This window comes from Halichoeres trimaculatus, unplaced genomic scaffold (assembly GCF_033239565.1).
Source record: "Halichoeres trimaculatus isolate MK-OKI-2021-1 unplaced genomic scaffold, fHalTri1.1 fHalTri1_scaffold_23, whole genome shotgun sequence".
Taxonomy (NCBI): Eukaryota; Metazoa; Chordata; class Actinopteri; order Labriformes; family Labridae; genus Halichoeres; species Halichoeres trimaculatus.
Genome location: NW_027437201.1, coordinates 4,956,643 through 4,977,559, shown reverse-complemented (window position 1 = coordinate 4,977,559; position 20,917 = coordinate 4,956,643). Strand labels below are relative to the sequence as shown.

General features: G+C 39.8%; 1 protein-coding gene across 2 annotated transcripts; it reads right to left on the bottom strand.

Annotated features, from left to right (window-relative positions):
* Positions 1–1,174: 1,174 nt before the first annotated feature.
* LOC141785078 (cadherin-related family member 1a) lies at positions 1,175–20,219 on the bottom strand. 2 transcript variants are annotated; one of them, XM_074663201.1, is made up of 16 exons: positions 20,130–20,219; positions 19,669–19,814; positions 19,524–19,574; positions 19,223–19,312; positions 18,985–19,071; positions 16,974–17,090; positions 14,609–14,752; positions 14,456–14,534; positions 14,228–14,328; positions 13,946–14,149; positions 13,393–13,545; positions 9,985–10,149; positions 9,415–9,482; positions 6,091–6,319; positions 5,730–5,984; positions 1,175–2,905 (listed from the first exon to the last, which is right to left on the bottom strand). In XM_074663201.1, exons 1-16 carry the CDS (start codon positions 20,164–20,166, stop codon positions 2,384–2,386), a joined length of 2,448 nt encoding a protein of 815 aa, XP_074519302.1. In that variant the 5' UTR covers positions 20,167–20,219; the 3' UTR covers positions 1,175–2,383. The 2 variants fall into 2 exon arrangements, with proteins under 2 accessions (XP_074519302.1, XP_074519303.1); XM_074663202.1 differs by lacking the exon at positions 1,175–2,905 and adding an exon at positions 3,373–3,709.
* Between the last annotated feature and the right edge of the window lie 698 nt (positions 20,220–20,917).

Sequence of the window (20,917 nt, the reverse complement as noted above, 5' to 3'; positions counted from 1 at the left end):
TTTCAGAGCTTTGGGGGACAAAAGAAGTTTTAACCTTCTAAATTTATGCATTATTCATTTTAATCATACTGGCGCTGATCATCTCTGATTGAAGAAGGACATTCAGGTTAGTTTCATTTAATTTGGAAAAAAAATATAAAGGGGTATATATATTTCTTATTTTCCAATTTTCAAAGAGAAAATAAATAAATGAATAAAAAATAAATAAATCAAATGTTTTAGCCGTACTGGCTCTGACATGGGACAAATATTCCAGAGAATTTCACTGAGATATGAAAATAATTAAGATGATTTTTTAGGCTTTATTCAGATATTTTTTTTTTTTATTAAACTGGCTCTGATGGTCTCTGATGCGGGACAAATATTCCAAATAATTCTGAATTATAGGTAGTCAGAATTTAAAAAACAACAACATAAACAAACAAACAAACATAAAAAAACTAACCCAACCTTTTTTTTTTTTTGCAGAATCACAGAGGATTCGTTACATAAGCAGTTTTCCTGAGCATTTATACATACAGGCATAAGCAGATTAAAGTGATTTTCCATCTGAATCCTTGTCAGCAGGGCATGATATTTCCATTTAATGACAGCTCTGAGCCTGCTCCGTCTGTGCTTCATTTTGAACAGAAAGCTGCGCACATTGTGTGTGTGTTTTAAGCCAAACTCAGAATGATTAGCTTTTATAGAGAAAAACTAAAGGAAACTAAAACACAAATTGAAAGATTTCACTGAGGGTGCCCGTTTTTTTTGTTTTTTTTTAGTGTTGTAGCATCGTTTCAGAATCAGATTTGTTTGAGTTTTTCTTCACATATTGAGATATTAAAAAAAAAAACATATTCAAAAATACATTTTTGTTTAAAGAATATCTTGCAAGAGAAATCCTCATAAACAGGACTAACATATGAACAGAACTGACTCTAGTTTTTTTTTCTTCCCTTTTTAGCATTGTAGCATTGACATCCTGATTCATGCTAAAGTGAGTCTTTGGGGCTGATGATCCTGCTTCATGATAGCCAAAAATAGAGCTTGACAGCTGCTGAGTCTGAAGCTAATGACAGGGATACAAACATAAAGGTCATCATATGAGTTGGGCCAACATCAAAAGATTAGAAGAAGCTAAGACAAAGTTATTCTCAAATATTTATTCAAAATCATGACAATACAAAGACGGTACAAATATCCAAGGACCAGGCAAGTGGCATTTATAATAGCAATACAATATATATATATTTGATCTAACAATATTAGATATTCAGATACAAGACTTGTGTTACAGAAGTCAGATGACTCTTTTCATTTGCCTACAGTTGAAGGCGTTGAAGGGTAACACTTTGTAGACTCTAAATATTCAACACAGACTCCATATCTATGATAAAATCTCAAAGCAGGTTTCAGATACTTATAAACATCTTATTGATCTGTGCTTGAAAAACTTCAGGCTAAATTTGACCATCCGGTTCCAGCTATGAAGTGCTACGTCTTTTCCTGTACCTTCATGTTTTTCAGATAAATCTGTGATAGTCTCTCATCACGTATGTACACTGAGAAGAATAAATGATTCCATACTGTACATTTAAAGTGGACCGTGTTATTTACACAAAAGCTTCCTCTAGACGTTTGATTAAAACTACCTTTATCTCGCTTTTACTGTGAAAACCAAAAGTGGCACGTTGTAATCATACAGAAGAGCAACTGGTCAGCTTTCAAGCGGCTGATGTAACACAGTAAAAACACTCACGTAGTGGTCCTTTAGCACTTTTGAACAGCTGTTTTTTTCATCACCGTGTCATTCAGCTGCATGCTCCCATATAGATCTGTTTAAAATGCTACAAGGTTGTGATATTTACACTTTTCAGGAAGTTATGTAACTTCCATCAATACACGCTAAGTCTTAGTAATCCTCTCCTCAGGGAGTTTACAGTGTCTTCTCTACCAGTTAAGATGATGTAATCTTCCTCAAGATGGCAGTGTGGTGGTTTATCTTTGACTGCATCTGTGACCCAGACTTTGAAGTCAAACAGTCCCATGCATATTTCACTTATCCATATTTTCTGTACAGTGATAAAAGATTAGAATGGATTTATTTGGTCTTAAAACAGTTTGAGTGACAAATGTGAGGAGTCAGAAAAAGTTACATTTAGCTGCTCAAGTTCATCTGAAGGCAGATGTTTGCACTTGATACAAAAAAATCCCAAATAAATCCATTTCATGTGCAGCTGTAACCTGATAAAAACAAGTGTTAATACTAGAGCATGAGTCTGTGAATATCTTAACACCTTCACTTCATCACCCTCAAACCTTACACCAGGTACACGTCTGACTTTCAGCTGAGTGGGGTCAGAAATCAAACAAACAGGAAGTGTTCAGCTCGTGTGACAGATTAATAATAACCTTTGTTGCTTTCGTGGATTTTCTGCTCCAGCTTCATTTTCAGCTCTGACACTAAAGCAGAGCTCATGTTCCCCTCTTTGAGGACACTGGATTTTGTCTTTTTGCATCCTTTGGAGGCCAGAGCACCAGATATAGTGGGCACCGCCCGGGGTCTGTCACTGAGACGTGAGTTGGAAGGAGGTGGTGGAGGCGGGGAAGGAGCACTAGGAGGTGGAGGCCTCACCACAGGGCTGCTTTCTGCGTCACTGAGGAGGAACTTCTCCGCGGGGTTGTAGAATCTGATAATGGGCAAACTGGACGTCCAGGGCTGCTGGTCCCTCGGTCGCCTCTTGATGATGCGACGGGCCGGCATGATCCTGTTTGACTTTGAGTTGCGCATGTACAAGGCCGTAGAGATCAACACAGTCACCCCTACCATTGAGCTAATAACCATAACAACCATGCCTAGAGCTTTCATAGGATTGTCCCTACTTTTCATTAAAAAGGCCGCCATAGGCCCCTTGAGAGGAGTCTGTAAAAGAGCACAAATAAAAAAGTTTAAATCAAGTCCCAGGGACCAGATCAAAGCATCAACGCAGCATCTGTCTGAAGCATGCAAGCGTGAGAGATGGAGACGCAAAGCACTGACAGAGGAGGCCCAAACAACATGGCTACCAACACACACACACACATGTAAACACACACACAGTCATTCGTCCTCGTCTGTCTCACAGCACAGGATGCAAAGCTAAAACTAAGCACAACACTAGTTGTTGGGAGTGCGTCTGGCAGTGCGGTGCTTCTGAAGGAGAATGATGGTGGCTGATGAGGCCAAAATGGAGTGAAGAAAAAAAAAGGATGAGAGTAATTTCAAAATCAAAGGCTCCATTTTTTGAGAGCATAATATCCTGAGTCTAAAAAGTTATTTTTCAAGATAAAATAAAAAATTCTGATTTCTCTTGTCGGGAATTTGTTGCATTTATCATATCTTCAATTCAAACATAAAGAAATGCAAAGAACATTTGATTATATTGTGAGATTGTTGTTTAGATGTGCTCCAGGACTCTTTTACAGACATAGCTAACCAGTAAAAACAGAGTTTCGAATGTTTTGGATTAACCCAGGTGTCGTACTGTTCTCATTTCATCCTTCGGACCACTTTGATATAGTTACTCTCGGGGTTGATTCGTGACTTTTTCACCGCGTTACAGTACAGGATGGTGGATATGCAGATTGTTAGTAAAATGAGGGTGGCAGCAATGCTGAGAAAAATTCCAAGAACTGTCAGCGGACGCTTGCTGAGGCCCATGAAGTATGAAATAATGCGACCTTTGACCTGAAATGCACGATACACAACAGAGAAACAACACCAACACAAAAAGATGGAGTCATGTCATCACATGGAGTGAAGGGATGAAAACATGGTGAGAACAAAATCAGACAAAAAGGTGTAACTGACTGTGACTGTGAAATTTAAAGGATGATGCTGCTGTTTTTGTGTCATAAATATATCCTAACAAATAAATCAACCTTGGAATGAATTTGTTAGAAACAGTGGCTCTTTCAGTGGTTGGTAAATAATCAATTCATGTTTTAGACCAATTTTGTTTTACTGTAAAAGTGGGGCTTAACACTGGAGGTGTTATTCCAACCCTACATTCTTCTATTTTGTTAACTGAAATGTCATTAAAACTAAAACTGAACAGGATTCAACCCAAACTGTTGATGCTTGACTTAAGACAAAGAGTAAAAGTTCCTTTAAGAGAAGGTATTGTGCTTTTTGAGGCTTAATTGTGTCCCTCTGGTCCCCCTGTAGTAGCTCTAAAGGATACACATTTCATAAAATCTCTATATTTCATAGACTGTTGTTTATTTCAGACTCTTTGTTAAAAACTTCAATTTAGCTGCCTTTTCTCTAACCCTGTAAAGCCTGACTCATGAGAAAAATAGCCTCCATTTTTTTAAATAAATTTAACTCTTAACAAAACCCACAGAAAATGATTGCTACCAGCAGCCATCCATGCTATTAACAAATGTGAGAAATTGCAACTTTACCTCACTAATTTAATTATTCCTTGTACAGTTTCTTTCATTTTGTTTTTAAAGATAGCACATATTTATCTTTTAGCTTGGTTTGACATATTTAAGGCCTTCTTTTACCTACTGATGTTTTAACTTATCTTGCTTTTTATCTAAAGGCTGTCATCCTTGATCTTTTAGCCTAAGCACTGTCGTCACTTTCACTTTGTCTCGTGTTGTTTTGTGTGTCTATAATACGCGAGTACTCACTCACTGTAAACTGAATTTACCCAAGGGTACAATAAATATTCTGAATCTGAATCTGAATGTGAATATGCTATACCATTTTGTTGATGATAATTTTTTGGGGATCACATTTGACTAATTAGGCAGTTTTATCAACTTTTTTTCATAAAGTTTTTTTTGTAAATATGCATACTTTTAACACAGAACAATTTAAGTAGATGCTATTCTTACCCCAACTTTTTGAAAATTAACAATGGTTTCCCTCAAAAAAAGTACTTAGATAACTTCATGAAATCTTTAAAATTCATGTATTAAATATAATAGATTTTGCATTATAAGGTTAAGGCTCCCTTCTCAACAAACCCCCTTCCCCCTTTAATGACCAGCTCTCTAGCTATGGGCTGACCTTGGTGTTTGAGACCCACCTTGCCAACCTGTAATGAACTAGTTAGGAGATCTTTATGTGATGAGTTTATCATTTTAGAAACATATTGTGATTTTTTTTTTGTATAAAAGTTTCCAACTATCCCAAAAACTCCTTGTAATTCATCAATAAAGCATTAGATAATTGAAATAAGCAACAAAAAGACCAGAATAAACCCTGAAGTTGGCATTTTGCTGTTGGGAAGTGGGACATTTTTATAGTCACACCACACATTTGTTTGAAGACTCAGGAACATAATATATTATATATATACATAACATATTTAGATATTAGGAGCCTAATATCTAAATATTCTCTTGTGGAGTTGGTGGAGACCAAAATAGAGCAAAAATTTGAGCGAGGCAAAGAACACCAAACAATACCACTTTGGTGGTAAAATGTAAACTATTTAAAAACCTGTTGTATTTCTAAGGCACTATAACTTGACTTGATAAATGTATCCTTTGTAAAAGTTTCTTAATGGTACATTTCACACTGGTAAAGCCTTTAAACAAACAGCATCATCCTTTAAACTCGATGGAGCTCATGAAAAGTGACTGTGTGATGATTTAGCAGCAGCATAGCATGAAAGCGATGTCTCTATGTTTTTAACAGCTTGGCTCAAAAGCTCAGGTTTAAGCACTCTGGGGGTCTGAGAAGGTCTTACCGCCTCTGTGATGTCGATGTTGACCACAGCTGTTGTGCTGAAGGACGGGGAGCCTCGGTCTCTGGCCTGGACCACCAGACACCACTTGGCGGCCTTCTGCTTGGTGATGTTTTGCACAATCTCCATGGATTTGATGTACGGCTTCAGCTGGATCTCTCCAGTGTCAGAGTTTATGTCGAAGGCGTTTTCAGGGTCGGCCTGCATGATGGAGTACTCGATGACGTTGTTTGGAGACTCTGCATCTTCATCCACTGCCTGAGTGAGAGTCAAGAAAGATTTCCTTTGAGCATCAGAAGAGCTTGGCTCCCTCTGAGTAAAGAGGAGATTTCAGATATAATAGGAAAAATGCACTTTGACCTACTTCTACTTTTACAGGTGAACCAATGATCATCGTCTTCTCAAGAAGCTCTTCATCAAAGGCTGGTGGGTGATCGTTTATGTCGACGACGGTGACAAAGACTTCAGCCAGGCTGTACTTCCCCTCTGCGTCTTGAGCCTTGACATAAAAGTTGAACTTGGACCTGAGCTCAGCGTCCAGGCTGGTCCAGGGCTGAGTGGAGATGAGGCCTGATGACGGGTCGATGGAAAACCTGGAGGTTCAGATGGTTAGAGAGTCTCTGTCAACACTGTCTGAGACATTAGTGACTATTTATTTGCAGAATAACATTTACACCACACACTGTGAATCTCCGCATGACTCCAATTATTTGTGAATTAATTCATAAATTAATGAGCTGAATTTAATCGCGGCGACTGAGTGTATAGAGAAAGAATGGACTGTGAAAGACATTAAGCTGCAAAAACCTGGATGTTAACGACTGTGTTTGGTTGGATATGTGAGAGGAGTTTGTTGTTTGGTGTGTACTACTTGGTATTTACTTGGGGTGTAAAAGTTTTGTGAAATAAAAAAACAGTGAAATAAATTTCAAAGATGCACAAATAAAATTGGGTAAAAAAAAATATTAGAGGGCCCAAATTTTAGAGTGTGACTGTAGCTATTCAGCACAAAATATTCATTTTCCAGAAGTCTGGCACTGATAATGTGGGATATAAATGTATACAATAGATCTATATAACTAATAGCTAGTTTTTGCAAGGTTATGTGAAGTGCAGATTGGCTGAGGACACATCAGTCTGGATCAGTGTGTCCTCCTCACGCTCAGTGTTCATCAGGGCACATGAGGCTACTGTTGTTAAGAGACCATAACTTTGACACACAACCGTCTTAACATATAATTCATTTATATTTGATCAAAACTACAACAACAAGACAGCATCAAACAGCCTGTTTCAATGTCATCATGTCTCTGTATTAGAGCTCAATCCTCCTTCTCATTAGCTGACACTTGTGTGAGCTAAAGCTAATGTACTTGCGCTAAACTATCACTCTCATTGTTTTTAAATGAGTGGTTGATTGTTTGAAGGTGTTCAGTTTAATTCTGAGGGTCTGAACAGGACAAACTGGAAGCCCAGTTAAAAAAAACAACAAAATTATGTGATTAAAAAAGGCATGATTATGAGATAAAAATGAATAATATGAGAAAAAAAAAGTCAAAGGATAGGCCAATAATCAGCCAGGCCAATATTTGGCATTTTGAGGCATATCGGCATCAACCTTTTTTTTAATCCTACAGCCGATAAGAAACAAATCTAAAACTACATTTTTGTGTCTCTGATGCAGCCGCTGTCTGCAGTCACTACTCAGTCCCCAGCACTGTCCCACCCACAGTACCATCTGACTGGTTACAAGCAGAGCCATGACTTGGGGAACAGCCAATCAGCAGTGCAGTTATTACAGTTATTGCAGCTACATTGAAATTTTGGAAATTTCATTTACTGGAGAAAACTTAAGCTATTTATTTTTTCATGTTTTCCTTTAACTTTATAAAACATGCTGCTAAGCCTGGGAGCTGTTTAATAAACTCATGCTTAAAGGTATTTGATTAAGTTAAGTGTTGGAGTTTGTATTGTTCAAAATTTTGACAACAACATTTTCACTTTGACTGCAAATTGATATTGGCTTCAAATATCGGTTAACGGCCTCCTTGGCTACAAATAATCTGTATCGGCCTGGAAAAATCCATATCGGTCTATTTCTAGATACAAGTCAAAATTATGAGATACAAAAGTCGTACTTTTGACATAGTAGACAGGAAGACACCTTACCAAAGACAAAGCAGTAGCTTTACTCTGAAGTTTGCTCTAGCTGCTGTTTAGTGTGATAGAGAAATGGATTGTGGTTACACTGAGACACTGTATCAATGAGAAACTGTATAAGTGTTGCTGCAGTTTGATGTTGAAGGTGTTGATGTCAGAATTGATGAGCCTTACAGATATACAACTTTTTATCCCATAATTATAACGTCTTAATCTTATTAATTCAGCTTTCTTTAATCTCACAATTAACAATATTTATCTCTTTTTTTTTTAAACTGGCAGAAATAGGCTTCCATAGATCTTACTGTTTGTTTTCAGACTGATCCATAAACACACAGTGTTGCGTGCGTTTCATTTCTTCACCCAGCCTGCCTGGTTGGTGGAATAGCTGTTGTAGATGGGTGTCATTTTTTATCAGGATAGGAAATTAGTTTCAAAGATGAACTCTGATTAATTTCCTGTGCTGTAATACAATGTTTATATTATAAATCCTCATATTACCCCCTATTCTAAATACAATGATACCAGTTATGTCAGTCAGATTTTAAAATCAACTCTTTGAGAAAGTAAGGAAAAGACAAGCATCAAAAAAAAAAAAAAAAATTGCCTGTGTTTTTGAACAAGAGTCATATTGTATCGTAAGCCTTATATAATACTTTCTATTGTATTGTGAGTTGATTTCGTCCCCCCCATCGTATGTACCTACTAAATCAGCCCTCCTCTTGATATTCGACAGGCATGTTCAGGCATTAAAGAGAAAGGTTTTTTTTTTTTTTTTTTTTTTTTATGGATTTCATGTTTAGCATTTAATATTTTCTGAGTTCTGGTTGTTGTTTCAAAGATGGAACCTGTGAAGTACAGCAATACAAGCTGATCAGCCCAAGCTCGGTGACGAACTGCTGCTTCCTGTCATGTTAGCACCACACTACTTTGATGGTTTTCAACATCAGCTGCGCAGGTTTTCGTACTTTCTGAGCACTTTCTATTTCAGCTGCAGGCTCACTGCCATTCTCCATCTTGTGTTTTTTTCCACTGTGAAATATCACAAGTTTCTCTGAAACTGATAACTTTCACACAATTAACTCAGGTTGCTGCCTGAAGAGGAGAATAAATTCTCACTTTTCCTTTGCAGCAGCACACTGCCTTGCTTTTCAAAGCTGCCGTTTCTCTGTGGCTCCAGCTGTCACATTGCATGTTAATTGGCTCTCCCTATGTGAGACGGGCCAGGCTGTCTATTTTTAACCCTCCAATCCAATTAGGAGATTAGCCAGCATCTTGCAGCCATGTTAGAGCGAGCTGTTTGTGAGGCAGAGGGGCCAATCAAACTGATTTTACTGCGTACAGCTTCCATCAAAGACACAAAAGATTAATCAAGACTGGTGTCCTGATGGTGAAGTCTACTGAGCCAATGGGAAGTCTTGACTCATAAACGCCCTATCATAACTTTTTGTTTGTTTTTAGCAATAATTCTGTTGAAGTGCTAATCTGATCAAACCCAAACTGGCAGCGCTGAGAGATTCCTACTCACAAATCGGATCCTGATCCATAAATTGTGTATTTGACTTCACCCCAAGGCCCTGAATCTGGATCCACTGCCTGGAGGAGGAAAAAAAAATAACAGAGATTAAAGCCTGGTGCTATTTATAGCAAAAATAATTAATGTATACCTCAGCAATCTGATAAATTCACCCCAGCACTGTGACTATTATCTAACCCAAGGTGACTGAAGGTGATCCACGTTCATGTTTTTCTCTGGTGGGGGTCTTAAGCTTGTGTGCAGTGGGTGGGGCAGGATATAAGTCTCTTCCTGTGGTGATGGGCGTGCAGGTCAGTGTGATTAACCTTCAGGCAATACTAAGTGTTTACTACACTCTGTGCAGCCCCAACATATAGTATATATATACAGAGTATAGAAATAGCAGAGGAGATGATTAATGAAGCCTGAGTCTCGTGACAAACCAAAACAAAGCCATGGACCTGCTGTGCATCACTCGTCTGCTTTCATCTGATGAACAGCACAGAGCAATATGAATTTAAAGGAGAACTGATGGAGTGTGTAATCCCTCTGGTGAGCTGGGTTTAATCTTGATTGACTCACAGTTACAGTAGCAACACTGGAGCCTCCAGGAGAGTTCTCAGGGACCCTGGCGATGTAATACTCAGAGGTGAATTTGGGGATGTTGTCGTTTGTGTCCAGCAGGTTGATCAATATGTCGGCTGTCGCGCTGAATCTCTCAGGGGTGTCGATCTCCACGGCCAGCAGCTTCAATAAAAAGAGAGAAGAGATGAGTTCAGCCAGTTTAATGCTGAAATGTTGATACTGGGGAGCTGGTTTATCTGATTTGATATCCAATAAAGAGTAAAGGAAAATAATAGCTTTTAAAAAAGAGAGCTCTACATCAAACAGATCCTTATGTTCCCACATCAGGCACCACTTCTGCTTCACTTCCTGTAACCAAAGGAGTGCCTCAGGGGTCAGTTTTAGGGCCACTCCTGTTCACCCTGTACAAAAATGGTGTCAGTCTGAATGTTACAAATTCAGATTTTTATTTTTATGCAGATGACACTTTCATGTACAGCTTAGCACCCTCCCCAGACCAAGCTCCAAGGTCATGCTGTTCTCAAACACTAAACCTGAGCCCTCAAACTTGCCTTTAGTCTGGACTTCTCAGGGTTCTCAGTTTGTTTGGAGCTACAGATACCTTTGGTATTTCGATTGATGAGTCCTCGACTTTTGCTCCCGGTAAAATGTCTGAAAATGAACCTGGGTATGTATTTTAGATCAAGTCTTGCCTGTCTTTGGAATCTAAAGAGAAACTTCTCAGTGTCACTTTCATGTCAGTGTTGGACTATGGTGATGTTTTGTACACACATATCTTGTCTCAGATCTTACATGCTCTAGACGCAGTGTATGATGGAGCTCTGAGGTTCATTACCAACTTTAGAAGCAGAATCAGAATACTTTATTGATCCCCAAGGGGAAATTTCATTGCAGTTACATCCCTTCCAAGACGTATAAAAAAACAAACATAAAGGAAAACAGAAATGGGACAAACCGAGGAGCTGCCAGCTATACTGACGAAGACTTTGTTTATGTTTGCCCCTCAAAGAAAGGAGAAAGTGGAGTCAGCTTTTCAGAGAGTACTGCGCACGGCAGAGGGGCAAGTGTAAACAAAGTCTTCGTCAGTTCAGAGGTCAGTACAGCCACACAGCGCTGTCTGGAGTGACACAGACTGCAGCAGAGGACTAACCCAGAGCGGACCATGATGGAATATTGGTGAAAAACACGAGTTTTTGGACGATTAATGCAATTTTAGGAGCAGCGCTGGCTATGCCCCGATGGATCCCATTATACGGACGTCCGCTGCACGATTTTGGATTTAAATATCTCCCGAGGCACTGCTTGGATCAGGAAAGCCTTCTGGGTGAGTATTTTGTTCTACTTCATTCTATAAACAATGTAAAAGCTGTATTAACCGAACTTATCCTTTAAATTATTGCAGGTCTGTTATGGGGTACCTTGTATTATGTTGTATGACTGTTTTACTGTGCGTCTGACACTCTGTGCACTGCTGCTGTCTTGGCCAGGACACTCTTCAAAAAAAGATATTTTATTTCAATGAGATTATATCTGGTTGAATAAAATAAATAAAAATCAGTATTTGAACCGCCGCATGTCCAGACAAAGGTTTCAGCGGAGGAGTTGGATCAACTCGTCTTTACTCAAACAATCTGCAGAGCTAAAAAGCTCTTGAGGTCAAGCCTGCGTGGGAGGAGGTAGGAGTCAGTGTGTCCTCGTCTGAGGGCGTAACCACAAACTCCCCCACACGTTTGAGGGAGGTTCAGAGATGTCCTTGTGTTTGTAACAAGCAGGAAACAGCCACATCGTTCATTTTAAAACAGGCTTCTGTTGACTGCAGCTATGCTTTCTGCTGTCTCATGACAGTGATGAGCCAGACGGTACAAAAGACCCATCAAACAGTGCAGGTACAGCAAAAACAAGCTGCTCTGAGGGACTGTGCCGGACATTGTACACAAAATTGAGACTTAAAGCTCCTGTGAAGAGTCTCAGGGTTATGGGACAATTTAACTTGATCTAGCTCCACTTTCTAGTTCTGTATTAGCATGTGTAGCTTCTGACTGAGTGCTGATAACTGCCACATAAAATAAATAATCAATCTTCTCTCTGGTCATAAGGTTTGATTTTTCAAGTGACATGAGGGCATCTTTACTCATTTCAGTCTGTTACATATCTGACCTATGGCTAAGCCACGCTCCCTCCACTTACGCAGACAATCAGTGAACATTCAGTAACAGGTGTTTAGGCAGGTGTCACAGTAGGAGACATTTCACAGGATGCTATTCATAATTTTTGAAGACAGAAAAATCAGATATCATCTAGAAGTCGCCAAAAGGCTCAAAATTCCACATTGGAGGGAAATATGAATCATTTTATTGTTGAGAAGGTCGATAAAAAGCTTCAGTTAAAGACTAAATTTATAGGTCCCATAGCAAACCTGATAAAACAACAAGACAGAGGATCAGCACTGGTCGTGACAAAATGTAATGGTCTTTATACCAACTTGACCAAGCTGTTAGTCTGGTAAAACCTTTGTTATCTCAGGTATTACAGATAAGCTAATGAAGCTAAGCTCCAGAAGCTAACGTTAGTTTAACTAGAGCCCTTCGGACAACAACTAACAATAATGTATGATCACCAAAGAACATAAACTAGAACACATCAGGCCAATGAACTCCCAACAAACAAAGAGACATGATGAACAATGCAGCTAGGAGCTAACGTCAAGCAAGCTTTAGCTAAGGTTAGAGAAAATCCCAAAGCGTCAGTCAGACTGCAGTGGTGGTTCTAGTGTTAAAGATAACTTTATATTTCTTTACAGCAAAGTCACAATCTGCTGCCTGAAATACGATGTCAGATTACCTTGGAGCAGATGGAGACATCCTTCTTCATTTGATTCACACAGAGTTGATGCTGTGGTCTACTGCTCAGCTGTATCCAATTTTGTCTGTTCAGATGTGTTTTAGGAAAGGGTAAAAACACACCCTGTCTACACCCCCAGCCTCAGATGAAAACTGACTTTCTGCTATGCCTTTCAATAGATGTGCAGGCAGAGAGGGTCCTAGTGCATGGGAATGACTATACCCACTGTGATTGGCTCATTGTGTTTGAGGGTGGGACTCAGCCATAGGTCAATCGTCCTTAAGTTCCTCAGAGGAGCTTTCACAAAACTTCACGACTTGACAATGCCTTGATACAAAGACACCGTTGATGGAAGAGAGACAATCAAAAATTTTGAAACCGTCAAGGTTTTGATCAAGTGATCAAAAATCAGGCTAATATCTAAATCCAAAACCAGGGGATACTCCAGTTTCTACACTTCATACTGAAAGCAGGTTTGCATTTTTCTGATCTACACAGAAAGGTCTGAGCAGTTGAAAAATGAAGCAGACTTAATAGCTTAGCACTAGTTTCTTGAACATCTACCTTGTATGAAAGTGTTGATCCCTTCTCATAGTCGATGCCAGAGGTGTCCTCCACAATGATCGTCACCTGAGCTTCGTTTAGGACCGTTTGTGGAACCACTCGCAGGACTCGACTCGGCCCGACAAGTCGCAGCTTGAACTTGGCATTTGCTCCCTACAGGAACATCAGATAAGTCAGGTAGAATCAGACGAAGCTAATTAAAAAACTGAAGATCCATCAGAACCAGGATCTTGAAGCTAAAGATCAAGTTTTATGAGTGGTTGAGAAAAGATGGAGAGTTAGTCTTGTGAACTTTTGAGGAACTCTTTATCTTGAATTGATGAGCAGATTTTGTAAATGTTCCTAATAATGTTGTGTAACTCCACATACTGTGAGGCTGTCTGGCAGACATTTATGTAACATTGAATCCAGAGGTATTAAAGAATCAATCAGCAGAGGATCAAACTCACTTATTCCAAAAACACTCTGAGTTTATGAAGCAAACTTTGATAAAACAGACGCTGAACTCACAAACTGTGTGACTCTTTATGAGACACACAAGGGATGAACTGACCTGATCTGAGTCGTTGACGGTGATCTTGAACCCTCTCAGAATCTCCCCTGCAGGCGGATGCTCGTACATAGTGACCTCAAACTTGCTTTGGGGTCCGTTCTCTCCGTAAAACGTGGGCGGATGGTTGTTGAGATCCACAACACGGACTGTAACCGTGGTGATGTCGTAGTCCAGCAGGCGATCATTTGGTCCCACCTCAGACGCCTGGGTTTAGAAACCACATGTTTGTAAAAAAGGTTGAGCTGATGTGACATGAGTAAACAACATGTTTCTGATAATCACCTTCACTTTGATTTCATATAACTCTTTCTTCAGCATGGACGGATACGTTGACAGAGTGATGCACCCACTGGTGCTGTTTATGTCAAAGACTCCGTCACTTCCTGAAAGGTGAGAAACAGGTGTGAGAACGAAGAAGAGCAGATGTAAATGTACCTAACTGTAAGATGTGAGAATAACCTACAAAAACAAAGGTTCATTTGGGTTCATTTCTTCATGTTTTGCTCTTACCGTTCATTATGGAGTAATGAATGGGGTTAGGATTGCCTTGATCTCCATCTTTGGCATAAACAGTGAAGATTTCTGAACCCTGGAAGAAAACAAACATAAATACCCCAGCACACGTTTACGGCTCGTATCTTATGTGTGTTTAAAAGAACTTACTGGAAGGGAGACTTCATAGACGTAGCCAAAGTAAGGAGTTCCTATGAAGGATGGAGGCATGTCCTGAGCATCGATCACGTTGATGGTTATGGTGGCTGTGGAAGTCAACACCTGGTGCTTCCCTTTGTACTTCCCTCCTCCGTCCTAAGGAAACAAAAAATGATGTTGTAAAAGGTAACATTTGTAACATTTGAATCTGTTTATGAGCTTTGAATCACATTTTAGATTATTGCAAGTTTTAACACAAGAATGTTTAAATTTCCTGTTAGGAACTTTTGGAGTATGTTGATTTTGGCGCCCCCTGTGGACAAAGCAGGATCTGTTCTAAATGGAGCTGACACACAAATTAAAGAAGTCTGGGAGACTCTGTTGAGCTAAACGTTTTGTAGGAACAAATCAAAAGTAAGCAGAGCACTAAGGGCGCAGTCACACTGGCCACCTGTACTGTGCCCAAGAACACTTCAACAATAAAGTCCGGTGAGACCGCCTTGTACTGGGCTCAGGCAAGGTTCACTTCCTTTGCTTTGGCTCACTTCAGAGAGGTGTGTTTCAGTACACTTCATTCACAAGCACAACCAAACATAAACAGCGAGAACATAATCCATGATGTACAGTAGCTGTGACCGCTTCTTTCGATGATCATTCTAGACAATAGGGGCAAAGGGTTCACAATGGTACAAAACGATACGGAAGTTGAGACATGATTGGAAGTTTGAGGGGAATTTCAAATCTCAGTGTAAGTCAGGGTAAAACATAAAAAATCAGAGGTCTTTAGTCAGATCTGTGACTATCTTAGAAGTTAGGGTTAGCGCTTCTTTTAAACAGACGATTCATGATGAAGGCACACCAGGCGTGTGTCATATCACAACATGATGACGTATGTACAAGAGGCAACCATTTATTTATTTGACATATTGGAAAAGGAGTGAGCAGCTTTTCAACTCGCACCCCTTTGGCAATCACGCTTTAGTCTGTTTCATGATGGAGTACTGTGACCAAGCCTTCAACTCAGCAGTAGAATGGCATTGCAGGGGGCCCATCATACTTGAGTACGGCACAGTGCAGTACGGTACAGGTGGCCAGTGTGACCCCGCCCTAAATGCTTTAAATGTATGTATGGTTGAGTGGATCAAGCCTCATGTCTGCTTCAAACCAAGATGTAAACCTCTTAATCCTCACTTGGTGTGTGAAATTCAGTATAATGGGAACAGAAGAGTGTGTGATGTGATTTGCACGGCTGTTAATCGTGCTGTTATGCTGCAGTGTGACAAAAGGGATTCAGAGATTGTGTTGAGCTTTGTCGTTTTGATGTAAGCAGTGCTCTAAAATCTCACAAACTTGTGTGTTTCATTATACATTGCAATACTCAGGCTGTGATTTACTCAACACTGAAGAAACCAGGCTTCAGAAAGTGCCTTAAGTGCTGTGAGTTGTTCCACACACTCACTATCACACACTCACAGAGCTGAGGCTTTAAATACAAGCAGCCTCTCCTTCATGCCAGCGAGATGACACCTCAGGTGCAGCACAGTCAACACTTCATCAGACTTCCTCACTTTGGCCCTCAGAGAGTGTTGAAAACTCCAGTAAAGAGAGAGCTAATCCATGAGTAAACTTTCCATGACCTCTTTTTGGCCACAAGTACACGCTTACCTGACAATATTACCTTCTTATAAAATGGTATGGGATTTAAACTTCCAGTTTTTGCTTTTTAAAAACAAAGAGGTAGAAATTCAGGGCTTTGTCAGCTGTGTAGTTGGCTGACTACATTTTTGATGGGGGCAGAAATTCAGTCCAGTCAAGGGCAGCTGATTAGGTCTGGGTCAGGGTCAGTCCAAACAGCAACCTCTGGTCTAAGAATATGAGACAATGCCGAAGTGCTAAAATCTGCTGTTTCTCAAGTATCTGTTTGAGGCTGGCTCTGGAAGAACAGAAGGTCTAATACACACAAAGACAAAAAATATGTTTTCACAGCAGAAATGAACCTATTTACAGCCTGGTTCAAAAAACGTCTCTTGTCTGAGTCGCTATTTTCACCATTAGTACATACTGTATGGGGGTGATTTTTTTGTAACTCAGCAGTTCAAGGATATTAAGATCACAAGCTCGCCCAATCGGAGGCACAGCTCAGGTCACATGACTAACAAGCACCCTATAGCTGTACTCAAAGCCCTTGCCACTTCCAATATGGCCGCCATAGCCAATCTGCTTCAAAATTCCATTTCAGAAACAGATGGGTGACGTTGGGGAGATTACGTCCATTAGTTATACAGTCTTTGGGTCAGACTTGGCCTCAGTTCATGCAGAGTATTTCTCACCACAAAAGGACAAAACTGAAGGAAAGGACAAAGAAGGTTCCTCTCACCTTTGCAACCACCGTGACAAAGTGTGTCGGCGTGGTCTCGTAGTCCAAAGTCTCACCGGGTTTGACTCTGAGGATACCACTGTGACCATCGATGGTAAATCTGCTGACTGCTGATGTCTGAAAACATATAAAATCACAGTTATTTATTTATTTTATTTATTTCATAAAATTCATTCATATATTTAAAGAGACAGTGCAAATTAATGAACAATTCATTCAAGTGCTATATAAACGTATAAACGGGCATACACACTTACATACAGAGCAAAGGATACAACTTAATGACAACAGACCTGATGAGTCATGAGCCATTTTTCCAGATGGTCTATTCCCTTGTTGTAAACAGGATGTTATTCCAGATCTCAGCCCCCTTACCCAACAGCATAGACTGACTAAAAGTGGTGGCTCTATGACTGCTAGTTGTTTTCAGTTTTATATAAGTTACTTTGTTAGTTGGGAGGTTCATTACAAGTGTTCTGGCTCTTACTCATCATTGTGACCTGTATTCCTGAGTTGGTTAGTCTGTGTTGTCTCTTCAAAGACAAAATCATTGGCATGTCCTCATTTATAAAGCAATCTCTATTTGCTTTCCTCTTCGCCATGTGGTTATGTCAAATTGAGAAATGTTGAAACTTGAAGTCTTATCTCCGTCTCCTATTCACAGACCTACTTTTGCTGCCTGTTCCTAAAGTATGACATGAAATGGGAAGGAGTTTTTTCCATAAGCAGCGTGAACCCTATTGTAGGAGGCATTGGCCGTGAGGGGGGAGGTCTCTTTAAATCTTTTTAAGAGCAGACTATGGGTGCTGGAGGATGATGTATCAGGTTGTATTTACTTTGACTGCTGATTTTTCTAAAGTTAAACTGGGTATGATCTACTTTTGTCAATGTTTTGTGTTATTTATCTGTAACATTCTCAGACTTGCTGCTGTCTTGGCCAGGACACTCTTGTGAAGGAGATTTTCATTCTCAATGAGGCTTTTGTGGTTAAACAGTTTAAAATAAAACTTAAAGACAACTAGTAAGCATAAACTTTGGATTAGGAAAAAAAAGAATAATCATCTATTTTTCTCCCCACAGCCCCTTTAAGGACAGTTTTTGTCTCATACATGACACAGTAACAATTACTGTGCTGTCAGCTGTTGGCCCGCTCCAAACCTAAGCCCTTATTAAGCCCTCAGTGCCTTGCTCAAATGTAATTGAAATTTAATCCACTAAAGTAACACCATTTCCAGACTGCTCTCTGGTACCAGATTAATCTTTCTCTCTCCCATCACTGGAATGGCCTTTTCCTCTCCACATGGCAGAAACTGCTCTCATGAATTCACCTCGACCTCTAGCCACACTGGATGTTTAACAGTATCATACAGGAGATAACAACAGGGTGTGATATTTACACACTCATGCTGTGGTAATGGAATCAAACAGAGAAACAAAACAAAGCAGGAAGAAACTGAAAACAGAGCTCGCTCATGCTTTGAAGCCAGGTTTTGGAAGCTGAAAGGGATAAGCTCGTTGGCAGCGTCAAGTTGTCAGAGTAAATAGGTCTGAAGATGTGGGCTGGAGCGAAGCTATTAACAGCTCGACAAGTGATTAGGAAAATCTTTCAATCAACTTTGAAATTAACTGGAGGCTGTGTGCGAGCAGCTAAAATAGCATTAACTGTTTTAGCCCCTGCTTACTATAGCTCACTTTTCCTGGCACGTGCTGCTGCAAGAGCTCAAGTGAGTAATGATGAAAGCCGTCAGCTGAGCAAAACAAAACGAAGATGAGACTTTTCACTTTGGGAAATAAACGGTTGGAACAAGGTGCATGCTTTCTTTTTAAACAGGCAAATAAACACTGAGCATTTTAAGCTCCTGAGCAACATGACAAGTAACTTTAGGGTGGCTTATTTTACAGGAAAAAGCCAAAGCGGTTCTCCAACACACTCTCAATTTCACCCAAAAAGAGCTTAGGAGATGTTAGAGTTACAGCAGTGTATCGTCTGCATAACGCCGAATCTTTTTACCTGCAGGTTGTATGAGACGCTGCCTCCTGAGCCCATGTCTTTGTCCACTGCTTGGACCCTGTAGATGCTACTTCCTGGAACAGTATCCTGATAATTGGATAAGATTTTATAACAATTAGCTAACGTTATTACCAGTTAGATGTTTGAGTTAGCAAGACGATTACAGTTATTTTCAGCACAGATACACCAACAGTATGATAATAATGATAGTTTTTGTTATTGATTCTTCGTACTGTACCTCTGGGATGTTGATGATGAAAGGCAGGTTTTGAAACTCAGGTGGTTCATCATTGGCATCAGTGACAAACACTCTCACAGTCTCAATAACCTGAGAAACGAAACAACACATTTCAAATAGGACCAACTGCACCAACTTTTCACTTTCCAATAAGATATAACTTCCCCAAAAGTTCCCAGAAAATAAAATATATCAATGCATTTAGATACAACACTTTCTACAAAACGGTCCCTATTTTTTCAATTCTTCAAGACTGCATCAAAAAGTTGTGAAAACCAGCAATTACATGGTTCACACTTACTTTATTGCGACCATCAGTTATGCTCACGAGCGCTGAGATCTCATCTTGTTTCTGCAAAGTAAAAAAAAAAAGGTGTCAGAGCCTCAGAGGTGACACATTTATAGAAGCTTCCTTTAAACAATAGTCTCGCATTATCAGCCCTTACCTCTCTGTCAAGCTCCTGAATCAAGGTGACGTTTCCTGATTTGGGTTCCACTCTTAGATATTCCTGGGAGCCCTTTTCAAAACTCAGACCGTATCGCACTGGATCTCCCTCTGGATCAGTTCCATTCAGGATGTAAACCTGCGTCCCTGTTTAGCAAATCAGACAATGAAACTGTTAAATCATAACCTGTCATGATTTATTTATTTTTTTATTTCAAGAAGATGTAGTGTTTTATATTCAGCTTTAAAGGCACATTTGTTAAAGAGGTCATGTGAGTGAACACTCGTGTTGTTTTCTTCCTGCAAGACTTGATACGTCACCATCCACCAGGTGTTACAGCCGATTAGCTTTAGCCTCAAAACAAGTGTGATAATATCGCTGTTGCACCCAAACAGTGTGAAATGTACTTAAAGTATCTTTTACTGTGTTAAATTAAATCAGCGTTAGGTTGTGAGCCTCACCGACTGGTGTATCCTCAGAGATGCTGAACAAGGCCATATTCCCATTTGTACTGCTGGGTCCATTGTCATAAAAATATGGCGCATAGTCTGATTTCCCTTTGAAGGAAAAGAAGAAAAAACTGTTACATGGGCAGAGGAGGAACAGTCCTTAGCTTAGTAAGTAAAAACTAGAAAAATCTCACATTTATTAAACAAATTTGTATGTTTTTTCTGTTTTTAAAAGAGCTATTGTCAAAAATGGAGTGGAAACTGTTGAACTCACGTGCTGAAAACAGCAGGAAGTGGACACAGAGAGAAAAAGGGTGGAGAAAAATGATAAAATAATTTAAATTAAAGTTTCTACAACAGTACAAATATATTATAACACATTTCAATTTACAACTACAGGCAGCATGAAGAGTGTTCACTAAGATGGACATGCCCTCTGTGTGTTAGAGGATTAACCAGATAAGAGGAAGGCTAGAAGTCTTAACCACATGGACAAACAGCATAAAAGAAAGACGAGCAGAGCCGTACCTGAGGTGAAATGAAGCAGCAGGAGGAACAGCAAAGCATGCGTTTTCTTTTCTTTCTTCATCCTGGTGGGGAGCTAAGGCTTGGCTGGCTCATGTGGAAGGCTAGGTGGAGGTAAAGCCAGTAGTGTGCGTCTTGCCCTTCTGGTGGCGTCTCAGCAGCTCAGGAGAGAGAAGAGGCTGGGACGGATTCTCAGGCACTAATCCAGTGACGCATCCCTTCCCTCCGCAGACATCTACAGACACATTCTCTCACTGATTTCTCCTGGAAGACTG

Coding starts and splice junctions, on each gene's coding strand:
- LOC141785078 (XM_074663201.1), bottom strand. CDS start 20,166: ATGGCCTTGTTCAGCATCTCTGAGGATACACCAGTCG. Junction 14,329..14,455: donor TCATTACTCCATAATGAACG/GTAAGAGCAAAA, acceptor CTCACCTTTCAG/GAAGTGACGGAGTCTTTGAC. Junction 9,483..9,984: donor CCAGTGTTGCTACTGTAACT/GTGAGTCAATCA, acceptor TTCCTCCTCCAG/GCAGTGGATCCAGATTCAGG.